The 11,960-nt window shown below is 35.2% G+C and overlaps 1 protein-coding gene across 1 annotated transcript; it reads right to left on the reverse strand.

Moving 5' to 3' along the window:
- Positions 1-4,627: 4,627 nt before the first annotated feature.
- Positions 4,628-6,016, reverse strand: LOC127128360 (uncharacterized). Its single transcript, XM_051057612.1, has one exon. The coding sequence runs from the start codon at positions 5,775-5,777 to the stop codon at positions 5,016-5,018; it is 762 nt and encodes a 253-aa protein (XP_050913569.1). The 5' UTR covers positions 5,778-6,016; the 3' UTR covers positions 4,628-5,015.
- Positions 6,017-11,960: the final 5,944 nt, after the last annotated feature.

Genomic DNA, 11,960 nt, shown 5'->3' on the forward strand with positions numbered 1-11,960 from the left:
TGTGACCAAAACCTTCACATCCATGGCACTGGATTCCTTTGCCTTGGTTGAACTCTTCTTCAGATTTTGATCTTCTAATGATGTCAGACGAAATGTTCTTGACATTTGGTCTGCCTTTTTGACCAACCTTCTTTATGAACTTGTTGAACTGTCTTCCAAGCATGGCTATAGCTTCTGATATGCTTTCATCACCTCCAGTATTTCTTTCTTCTGAATCCTCTTCAGTATTTGATACAAAAGCTATGCTTTTGTTTTTCTTTTCAACATTCTCACACAAGCCCATTTCAAACGTTTGGAGAGAACCAATAAGCTCATCAACCTTCATATTGCAGATATCTTGAGCCTCTTCTATAGCAGTAACCTTCATGGCAAATCTCTTGGGCAATGATCTGAGAATCTTTCTTACAAGTTTTTCTTCAGACATTTTCTCTCCCAGACCTCCAGAAGTGTTGGCAATTTCAAGAATATTCATGTGGAAGTCATGAATAGTCTCATCCTCTTTCATCCTCAGATTTTCAAACTTAGTAGTCAGCATCTGGAGTTTAGACATCCTTACCTTGGAGGTACCCTCATGAGTTGTTTTAAGAGTATCCCAAACTTCTTTAGCCAGCTCACAGTGATGCACCAGTCTGAAGATGTTCTTATTTATCCCATTGAACAGTGCATTCAATGCCTTAGAGTTTCCAAGGGCTAATGCCTCTTGCTCTTTGTCCCACTCTTCTTCAGGAATTTGCATAATGATTCCATCTTTACCTGTCTTCGTTGGATGTTCCCATCCTTTGTTGACAGCTCTCCAAACCTTACTGTCCAGAGACCTAAAGAAGGCTATCATACGAGGTTTCCAGTCATCATAGTTAGAACCATCCAGCATGGGTGGTCTATTTGAGTATCCTACATCCTTGTCCATGGTACTAGAAAGTAACGTCCCTAGATCTCACCCAGAAATTAACAGGCAGGGTGCCTGCTCTGATGCCAATTGATATTCTAGTTAACAGACTATCGATGTCGCACAGGATGTTATGACATCCGATTCTGCGCAGACAGGAATGTAAACAGCAGGTAAATGTAAGTGTAGTAAATAACACAAGGAATTGTTTATCCAGTTCGGTGTCACACACACCTACGTTTGGGGGTTACCAAGCCAGGGAGGAAATCCACTATTAGCAGTATTAATTCAGGCCTTAAACCACCTGTTTAATCCTATCACTTAATACCTACCCAATGCAATTTCAATCTTAAACTAAGACCAGAGTTCCTACTCACTTCCCATCAATCACCACAGTGATTACAACCTTTAATTAGTTTAAAGTTAAATGACGAAGTTATACTTCAAACAACTCTTGATTGTGCCTAACAGCTTTAATCAAGAAACACAGCACTCACGCTTAAAAGCTTAGAGTGACACAACACTTACAACTCAATGAACACCCTAGTCCAATGCAATCATCTAGGTGATAATTGCTTGACTCACAAATACAAACTAATACAAAACACAAAAAAATACAGCTATGAAATACAATGATGTATTTAAAGCTTCACACTTCAAAATCCCTGAGTTGCTGAAAGTAGGATTACCATCCTTTTATATTGTAGCACTTGGGCCTTGTACTTGTATTTCCTAAAATTAAGGTTTAGCAAGTTAACCTAATTTCCACATATTAGGGTGCTAACAAATAGGCTATTTGTTAGGGCTCTTGAATTTAGCTCTTCTGTTAGTTTCCTGGATTTTAGCACAGCTGTTAGATTCCTGAAAAACAGCCTGAGATAAATACTAAAACAGAAAAACTAACTAGCCTACACTTTAGCATATGCTGTCAGGAATGAATGTCACATCATTCAGTTTGACGTCCAGAACATAGGCCATATGCTAACTCTGTTATTCTCCTGAAACCCATTCTGAAAGAAATACTGAGCTGTAATAAATACTGAACTATACCAGAAAAACTAACTGGCCTATAAGTCAGTATCTGTTGTCATGAATGAATGTCATAACATTCAGTTTGACATCCAGACAATAGGTTGTGTGTTAGGTCTGTTATTCTCCTGAAAAACAGCCTGAGATAAATACTGAACCATATCAGAAAAACCAATTAGCCTATAGTTCAGTATCTGCTGTCAGGGATGAATGTCATAACATCCAGTTTGACATTCAGTAAGTCTTGTATTGAATGACTGTCATAACAGAATAGAAAATCAGCCTGCTGTTAGTTTCCTGAAAATCAGCCTGAGATAAATAACAGAAAAACTAACTGGCCTGTCAGGAATGAATGTCATAACATTCAGTTTGACATTCAGAGAATGCTGTCATGAATGACTGTCATAACAGAACAGAAAATCAACCTGAAATAAATACTGAACTATAACAGAAAAACTGATTAGTCTATAATTCAGTATCTACTGTCATGGATGAATGTCATAACATCCAGTTTGACATTCAGTAAATCCTGTATTAGCTAATCCTGCAGCATACTACTTAAGCATGTCATGACATCAGTCAAGACATCTAAGTACAGTAAGTGTTTTAACACAAAATACAGCCAATCAAAAACATCTACAAAATTGTTCGGATAAATTTAGGATAAATTTTTTTAGTAAAACGTAGGCCCAAACAAAATGAAAGTAGGAATATTGTGTCCGTCAGAGGTATAATAATTACAAAGCAGTTTCTGCATCCGAGATTGATAACAACATAGACACATGCTCCCTCCGTTCCTTTTTAAGTGTCACTTTCTTAATAAATTTTTGTTTCTTTTTAATTGTCACTTACAGAATTCAAGGTAATATTAAATGCATTTTTGTCAAAATTACCCCTATGCAATTATTACAGAGAGAGAAAAAGTAAAATGAATGTAGGATATTATTAAGGGTATTATAGGTAAAATGAGAATTATTGTTTAAAAAGTAACAATAATGATTAACTTTCTTGATATGTGTAAAAAGTCAAAAAATGACACTTAAAAAAGAACGGAGGGAGTATCTCTATCTCAAGAATTGAAAATAATATGGGCTTTTAATAAGAATGTGAATCTTAGTAAGGTTTTCCAATAGATATACCACTACTAAAACCATTATTTGCCTACCAACGGTTCATTGATTCAAAATGTATTTTAATATTTATATGGAGATGCATCTCAGAATTTTTTATGTATATATTTAATGTATTTTGCATCTCAGAATTTTTTATGTATATATTTAATGTATTTTAGAACCCGTATATAAACCACACAACTCCTAGATCCTGTCTTGGACTCAACCATTTTATTTCGGCCTTAAATTTTTCAAAAACCCCAAACACTTTAAAGGTACTCGACCCCATCTCTTATGATCAATCCTCATCTTTATCATATACATTTTTCTCTAGCTTTTCTGATGTTCTTAGTTTTATTTTATCATATATGACTAAATCTAGTTAAGCTTATAGTGAATCCCATGGAATAACTTTTTCTAATGAAATTGTATGATTCCTTACTTTTTCAATTATATTTATCATATGCTTAACCTCCATAAATATTGACCACCAAATAAATAATGTTTTCGCAACTAAAATACCATTAGTATTACCTAATCAATACTCGAAAAGAAATTAATTAATATATTTGGTCCATGTATAAATAGGATTGGAGTTAGTATTGACTAAAGTGATAATATTTACAACCTTCCTAGAAGAAACTCATCAACTCGGTATTACAAAGTATTAAAATGAAACATGAGAAAACAATATAGTGTATTCATTCATCAAATTATAGTTAAGATGACAATAGAGACGACTGGAAATCTTACCAGAAAACAATATAAATACAACTTTATAGATTTGTTCTTTATTTCATAATTAAAAAAAAAAAAGAGAAAAAAATGCCTCTATTGCAGTATCTAAGTTTAGATTACCTATTGAGTAAAAATAAATTAGAATATCGACTGAAAGATTAATCAGAATACAAGAACTAAAAAGACTCGTTGTAAGCTTCATTAAAACACACCAATCTCCACCTTAATCATAAGCTTCAAAAGCATGAACTTGCAGATAACTTCACAATACAAGAGTAGCAGAAATACAATGACAGAGCTAAATATTGCCAATATCAAACCTTTTTCATCATTAAAAGAATCTACTATTCTTTATTCTTCCATGTTTAAAAGAATCTTAAGATTGTATAAGCATCTATTCCAATTAGGCAATAGAATCACAAGGAAAAGGGAAAAACAAAGAAAACATGCCATCAAAAAGTTCCAACCATGGTTTTAATTATTGTCCGCGTCTCCGCAACCACAATTACGGCCGCAATATTGCTGATGTGGTAGCCTCCACAACCACATCGAATCGCAATTTTGCAGTGTGGTTTAAAATCACACCTCCAGCCACATTAGGAACCGCATCAGGCAATTTCACTCGTGTTATTTTCATCAAAACTCAAAATTTCACAACCTCAAAACTCAATTTACTTATAATGTAATGAAAAATCATAATATGGAGTTCTTTTCAAATGTGTGTTTCAAACAACTCCCAATGAAAACTCACACTGCAACGACCGCAATGTAATCGCAGCAATGACCGCAGTCGCAACACCCGCAACTGCATCTCCGATCACAACTTAAAACCATGGTTGGTTCCAACTTCCAACCGCAAAAGTAAAGACGGCGCGATGCCAATTCACTATTAATCACATGAGATATACAACAACAACAAAAAAACCTCTTACATGGGTACATTTCTTTCTATTCACAATTTCAAGCCACAAAACATGAAAACATATAAAGTCAAGAAAAAATAACTACCAGGGTTTTAAATAAAGGTCTGGGACCACAATTCCAGCTGCAAAAATCTATTTTATATGTTTTCGAAACTGTAATGTGATCGCCGCAACCGCTATTTAAAACCCGGCTACTTACTTCTTCTACACATTACACACATATACATAACTAATACTATACATTACACATACATGATACATACATATATACATTCATACTTACATAGGTTGAAGATGGATCTTATCACAAGATGCAATGAATCATGATCATGGAAACCCTTTTCGAAGTTTCTGAATTGCAGTATACATCTTCCTTCTTGAACCAACAGCACTAATTCCCATATCCTTGAGATCTTCCAATGTCAACATGGGAAGTAACTCATCATCCACCTCATGAATCTCAAACATTGGAGCATACCTACTCAACCCTAAATCAAATAACCAGCACCAAACTCCTTCGTTTTTTCTTTGTTCCCTTGATTCTGATTCAACACCTTCATTTTCCGAAACCCTAATTCTGTTATCGTTGTGAAGATTTGCGTGCCAGTAATCGTTCCCGTTCCCATTCCCGTTCCCGTTCGCATCTACAGAATGTGCAGGACTATTTCGATCAAGATCGTGATCATGATCGAGATTTTTGACTTTTTTGCATCCGTTCTCGACGATCGGTTTCGGAGCATAATCCGACCTCAACCGTTTCGTTGAGCCTCGTTTTGCTTTACCTCTTCGGTCGTTACCGAAATCGATGATTTCATTCGCGCGATTCGTCACTGTTCGGGCTTTGGATGTTCTGGAAGATTCCTTTGAAAGTCGCCAGCTCCACGGCGGATGGTTATGGAGGCGTGAGATGCCGTGTTGGTCGCCGATTTCGCCTAAGCGGACGCTCGGACGACGTCGCCGTTTCGGAGCTAACGTGGGAGGAAGGGTGATATTGGCGTTTGGTTGTGCTGTTGTTGCCGGTACGGTTTCAGGTAAGGATGTGATTGGAGGCTCAGGCGGCGGTGGGTGTGTTTCGGGTATAGCCGCCATGACGGTTAGAGTGGGAGTAGCGGTATGCGCAGGATAAGGATGACGGGAAATTTTCCGGTACGGTAGCGGTGTAACAGTTCAATGCACCTCCTAATTTTTCACAGTTGGATGGGTGGGATCATACTTGGTTAGAGAAAATAGAAGACTTGGGACACTTCTCTACTATTAATTTTGACTACCATTCATCTAATATTTTAACCCTTATTAAATCTTATTAGACTCCTATTTTCAAGTTTGTAATTGTGATTTTCATTTTAAATATCATGTATTTATTTATAATATAAGAAAATTCTCTATAGCCTATTTTCTATAAATCTGATATCTCATTAAAATGAGGGTAATTTTGGTCCAACTATTATTTTTTACAACTAATGATGTCACATTGTTATATTCCAACTACATACTTATTGTTTATGTTTCCGATGATTAGATTGTATTCTATTGATGATGTCATATGGCTTTATTACAATTCTTTTCTTTTCAAAATTTAACTTTAGGTCACTTATCCTCTTTCTTTTCTCCCTTTATGCTTACCTGCTTACCATTTCTGACTCTTATCTTTCTTCTCTTTGTCTTCTTTCTCTTTCTTTTCTCTCTCTTCTTCCTTTCTTCTCAATATTCTCTCTCTCTCTCTCTCTCTCTCTCTCTCTCTCTTATAAATCGTAATGATGATTTTCCAAAAAAATAAATCCAAAATTGTTATCAACAATATCGATTTCGAAGCCCTAACCGAAGTGATTGCAAATTTTATAGTTTTGTATAGATTTGCCTCTAGCATTTTGATTTTTAGGTTTTTTGTTCTATCTTCTTGTGTTGCTTCCTGCTCAGAGTTGCATTGATATGTTGTTGTTGTTTCGTGCTCAAATATGAAAATCCATATTAGATAAAGATTTTCAATTAGATATCTTTTTTAACACTGTTTACAATTACATGTTTGAAGTCTAGGCTTGATATGTTTTTTGTATTTTGTTTTTGATGTCACTGATAACAATATGTAATGTGTCTTCTTCACATAACGTTTATGCTCGAACTTTGAAATAACCTCTACTTTTATTTTAAATAATCACAATTTTACAACATGACATGACCATGTTCATGAATAATGTTGTTTTCTTTGTACGATTCAACTAATATTTGTAAAGTTTTACTCAATCTCATACTATTTTCTTTTTACAGCATCAAAGTTGGTGTACCATATGAAGTTGGATGTGTTGAGGTTCTTGGTATCCATACAAAAATATGAAGCTTTCAGAAGATGTGAGATTGAATCTTCCCCCGTTAGTTGTGTTTTGATTTGGACATTATGTGGTCTAATTATTTGACATTATGTAATCTGATTTTTTATTCTTCTGTTTAATCTACATGTTGATTTAGAAAAGATTGCTAAGGAAACCCATAGTTATGTTGGTGCTGAATCAGCTTCTGGTTTTCATATAATTTCTCTCTTTTGCAGAATGTTCAATATCCAGTGGAACACCCTGAGAAATTCGAGAAGTTTGGAATGTCACCTTCCAAAGAAGTTATGTTTTATGGTCCTCCTGGTTGTGGTAAAACCCTTTTGGCCGAAGTGATTGCCATACTGAGTTGTCATTAGATCATCTGATAGTTTTTTGGACTCTAAAAATTTGTTGTGCCTTTAATAGAGTATACAAAAATATAATAAATTGACCAATTGGTGTGCCTATAAACGGAAACAACTTTGCTACTGATCCAAATATTGAATAATAGATATTTATCAATCGTATTTTTCAAATATGTGAAAAAGATTAAGGGAACTTAATAAAAAAGATAGAGTAGATATTTAAAAATTATCTTCTCTCTTATAAAATAATGTCTTATTTGTAAAAAAAAACGATAATTGGTCTAATATAAGTTTCAATATTTTTTCATTTTAATCATATTATTCTTGATATTGTTATTTAACTTTCATCTTCTACATTTATTACTATTTCAACTTAAATTTACTATTATTTTAAGTTTTTATCTTTTTTCAACTTTCAATTTTTATGACAGCTTGCAAACAAATGCGCGTTCAAAACCATATCCCACCCAAAAACGAATCTTGTGCGTAGGTGTAAGACCCTAATTTTGACCCTAAGATCCCTCATGGCATCATGTTATTGCACAAGTGCATTGCCTCAAGGATCATAGCATGTTTGGCTCCTTAACCCTAGGGTTGGGACTTGTTTGAGTGATTTGAGATCACCAAGCATACTTGCATTGTATGTTATTGCTTTTCTTATTTGATTACTAACTAAAAGCACAAAAATATGTCACTAACTCTTTTTGTTTTGAAACTCAAGCGATCATGTGCTCCACAATGCTCCTAGGAGGCTCCTAAGCCTAATGCAATGGCTAGATGAAGATGAGAAAAAGCATGGCAATGGTCCACAAAGTTCCTAATCATCATAGATGTCTCCTAATTATATCAATTTGCCAATTTGATCAAGATAACCCAAAGGGCTTGAAGATTGTTTCCCAAGGAAACCCTAATTTCACAATGCTTTGATTGTGCCTTGCCCATGAAGCAATCTCAACCTATGATCAAATTTAACCAAGGAAAGTTCTTTCATTTATCATTTTATGCATATATGAGCCTATTTGAGGCCCCTCAATCACTTATTCATCAAGATTGGAAGTTTGACTTTGAAAAGTTGACCAGTCAAGTCATCTGACTAAGTTGAGGTTCAGTGAGCTATAATTTTTGATGTGTTTGTGAAATGAAGATGACCCCAAAATAAAAAATGTTCCTAAAAATTATATGAACAACTTTCATGTTCATCAAAAAATGGGGATACGACTTCAAAGCGAAGCGCGATCGCACGCTCGCAATGATGGACTGAACAGAGTCGCCACCGAACTTTATTTATTCCTAAAAAGGAAAGGGGAAATATCGATAAATCCCAAGAAACAAAACGACAATGATTATGGTCGTCGCAACCAAATCAGGGTTCGGGAGTCGATTACGCAAGGGGAAGGTATTAGCACCCCTCACGTTCGTTGTACTCAACGGGAACCATTAGGTCAGTTGTGTGCATTAATTGTTAGTTGAAATGTTAGGCTTTTCAAGTTATTAAGTAGGAAAGAATAGAAGAGAGGAGAATATTTTTGGATTTTTGGACGAAGGAATAAACCTAAGTTTTTTATTAGTGGGCCTGACAAGATTTATAAATCCTGCTCCTACGTATCTCAAAAGAGAAATCAAGGCTTACAAAGTTCTGGGTAGAAAAATGTTTGTTTGTTGGTCGATTTTAGCGAAAGCTATACTGTATTAATCGACGAAAACATTGGTTTACCCAAAACAGATGAGGAGTGGACGCATACCACACATCGAACGGATTTATAAATCTACATTCGGAAAAGCGTCATTTATCTCTACTCAACAATTGTGGCCGAAATATTGTTTTGCATCACCTTAAGACAATATGTCTTTCATTTATGAAAAAAGGTTTTGATTAGTCGCACGGCGGCGAGAAAAGAGTTTGATTGGTTGGATGTATTTTGAGTGATGGCGAGAACTTGGATGAGCGAGATATACATCTCGAATCCTAGCCTCAGGAGTGCACGGTATACACCATATTCCATTTCCATCTTTATTGAAAGAGGTTAAGATAGGAATTAAGTATTTTTGGAATTTGATTGAGAAAGGGTTTGAAGAAACCGCATTGACAATTTTAGACAATGGCGAGAACTTGGATGAGCGAGATATACATCTCGAATCCTAGCCTCAGGAGTGCATGGTATACACCACGTTCCACTTCCATCTTATTGAAAAGGTCTTAACTATGAATTAATATTTTTTGAGTTTTTATTGGAAAAAATGGCTTGACGTGGAATCAAGCATTTGATGAAAGTTTGAAAGAAATGGAATAGAATAGGAGGGAGAAATGAATTGATTTGCTTATTGAGAAAATACTCGATGTTGGATCGAGTCATTATTTTTGATCTTTTTTTGAACTGGTTGATTTTATTCTTGTGTTAGTATCTAACTAAACAGTCAAACAAATAAAGAAATAAAACAGTACAAAATTATTACACATCGGGGAAGTGGGGGTACATTTTGTCAAATGGGGATTCAAAATCATGAAATAATTAAATCGGGCCCAAACAACAAATGATGCAAAGTATGAGTGTAAGTGCAAGGGAACCGGCTCATTGTAAGAAAGCCCAAGAGTAAGCTATGTGAGGTTGATGGCGATGCTTAAAAAGCAATCGACTTACAAGGGTATGGAAATGGGCTCGACATTGAATCGAGAAAAAATGATTTTTAATAGTTTAAAGCGGTTTTGAATGGATGATGAAATTAAAAGAAAACAAATTTGTGTTATTAAACAATAATGAAACCATGAGTATAGGAGAAATTATAATAAAACATAAACATAAAAAATGAATGCTAAAAGAAATAAAATGCTACATATAGGTATCAAACCCACTCCACTAAAGACCATGAAACTACCCCCTCTCCACTAGACCAATTATGATTAGTTATCATTTAAATAACAACTTAAATATATAAACCATACTAGATTGGAACCAAAAAAAAAAAGAAACTAAAATAATAATAATAATAATAAAGGTCTGTTGGATTACCAAAAAAAAACCCAGCCGCCTGGTTGTTGGGTTTCCAAAGAGAAATTAAAAGGTGCACTAAACAACATTACCAATAATTAAAATTAATACCAAGGAATACCAAAGGTAAATGGTCTTTAATCATATTTTAAATGCTATTTTCTTAAAAGTAAATAAAAGAAATTTGGGAACAGAAACATTCTTTGAAACACTCAAAGTTCATTCACGAAGACTCTCTCCTGTTTCCTCATTCTCATCAAATCTCTCTCTCGCTCTCAACTTCACGTTTCTCTCACAATCTCACTCACACCAAACCCCTCTCTCAATCGCGTCTCTCTCAATCTCGTTCCCAATCGCTCACATCTCACTCAATCATGCAAGAATCCATGGCTGAAACAAAAAAAAAGCTCACCTTCGGCGGTGACGACGGCAACGATGAAGCTCAAACCTCACTCCTCCGCCTCTTCAAAACAGGTTTGTTTTTGATTCCGGGATTAGGGTTTTCTTGTGGTGTTTTTGTTCTGCCTCCCAATTTTTTCGCCCCCCTCACTGATTCCTCTTTCTCTATTTATGTTTCCCAAATTAGGGTTTCGATTTGGTATCCAAGGATTCAATAAAGAGACTTCCTGGAAGTGCTTTTTGTGCTCAGAATCGGGTTGTCCTGTTTGATGCTATAATCTGGAAACGGTAACCTGAGCATGTGCTTTCTCTTTATATTTTGTCTTAATGCTGTTTTGGGTATTTTTCTGAAATTTTAACGCTTGGTGTCATACGGTGAACTGACTTTGTGTGTTTTTGCTTTGGAAAGCAAATGTCACGGTTAGCAAGAGTCGCCACCGACTTTTCTTTTATCCAATAAGGAAAGGTGGAAAAGAACAGGAAAGACCTTAATCAGATTTTGGGTTCGGGAGGTACATTATACAAAGGGAAGGTGTTAGCACCCTTTGTATCCATGGTTATCCATGGGCTCTTAATTGCTTGATCACTTATATTATTTTTCTTGTCTGAAAAAGTGTTCGTGAATTGTTTAGAAAATGTTTTGAAAAAGAGATTTTAACTTTGTAATGATTCTTGTATGAATGTATACAAAGTGGTTATCTCGTTCAGTTTTGAAAGTTGTTTAGAAAAATATAACTCGGTAATGATTCTAGTATGAATGTATACCAAGTGGTGATTTTCTAGTATTTGTGAAGTGTGAAAAGTATTTTTAAATTATGAGTAAGCAATTAAGAGTTATACCTACCCAAGGTCTTTATGGGCATTTCCTATCCTTATGAGGGTAAAACTGTCCTTACTATTGAGAAGTAAGTAATTTTAGCCTTTGGATGTAAAAGGGTCATCGTAGGGTCGTCGATTGGTCATTGAAGGCAACAGTTGTAAGGATACCTTAGCATTCGAAGGGACGATCATCATTTAACCGTAGGCTACACCGAAGGGTCATCGAGGGACGAAAATCATATATTCGAGGCAACATCCGAGGGACTATGATTTATTTTATGATGATTTAATCGAAGGGTCATTGCTAAGCGTATCCCTACATTCGCGGGACATGACCGTTATACCGTAGGGCAACGAAGAGAGGTCCAAGATCACATATTCAAATGCCGTATTTTA

The sequence above is a fragment of the Lathyrus oleraceus genome, chromosome 3 (genome assembly GCF_024323335.1).
Source record: "Lathyrus oleraceus cultivar Zhongwan6 chromosome 3, CAAS_Psat_ZW6_1.0, whole genome shotgun sequence".
NCBI lineage: Eukaryota > Viridiplantae > Streptophyta > Magnoliopsida > Fabales > Fabaceae > Lathyrus > Lathyrus oleraceus.

What these genes read in the sequence shown, in the direction of transcription:
- LOC127128360 (XM_051057612.1), bottom strand. Translation starts at nt 5,777, where the DNA reads ATGGCGGCTATACCCGAAACACACCCACCGCCGCCTGAGCCTCCAATC.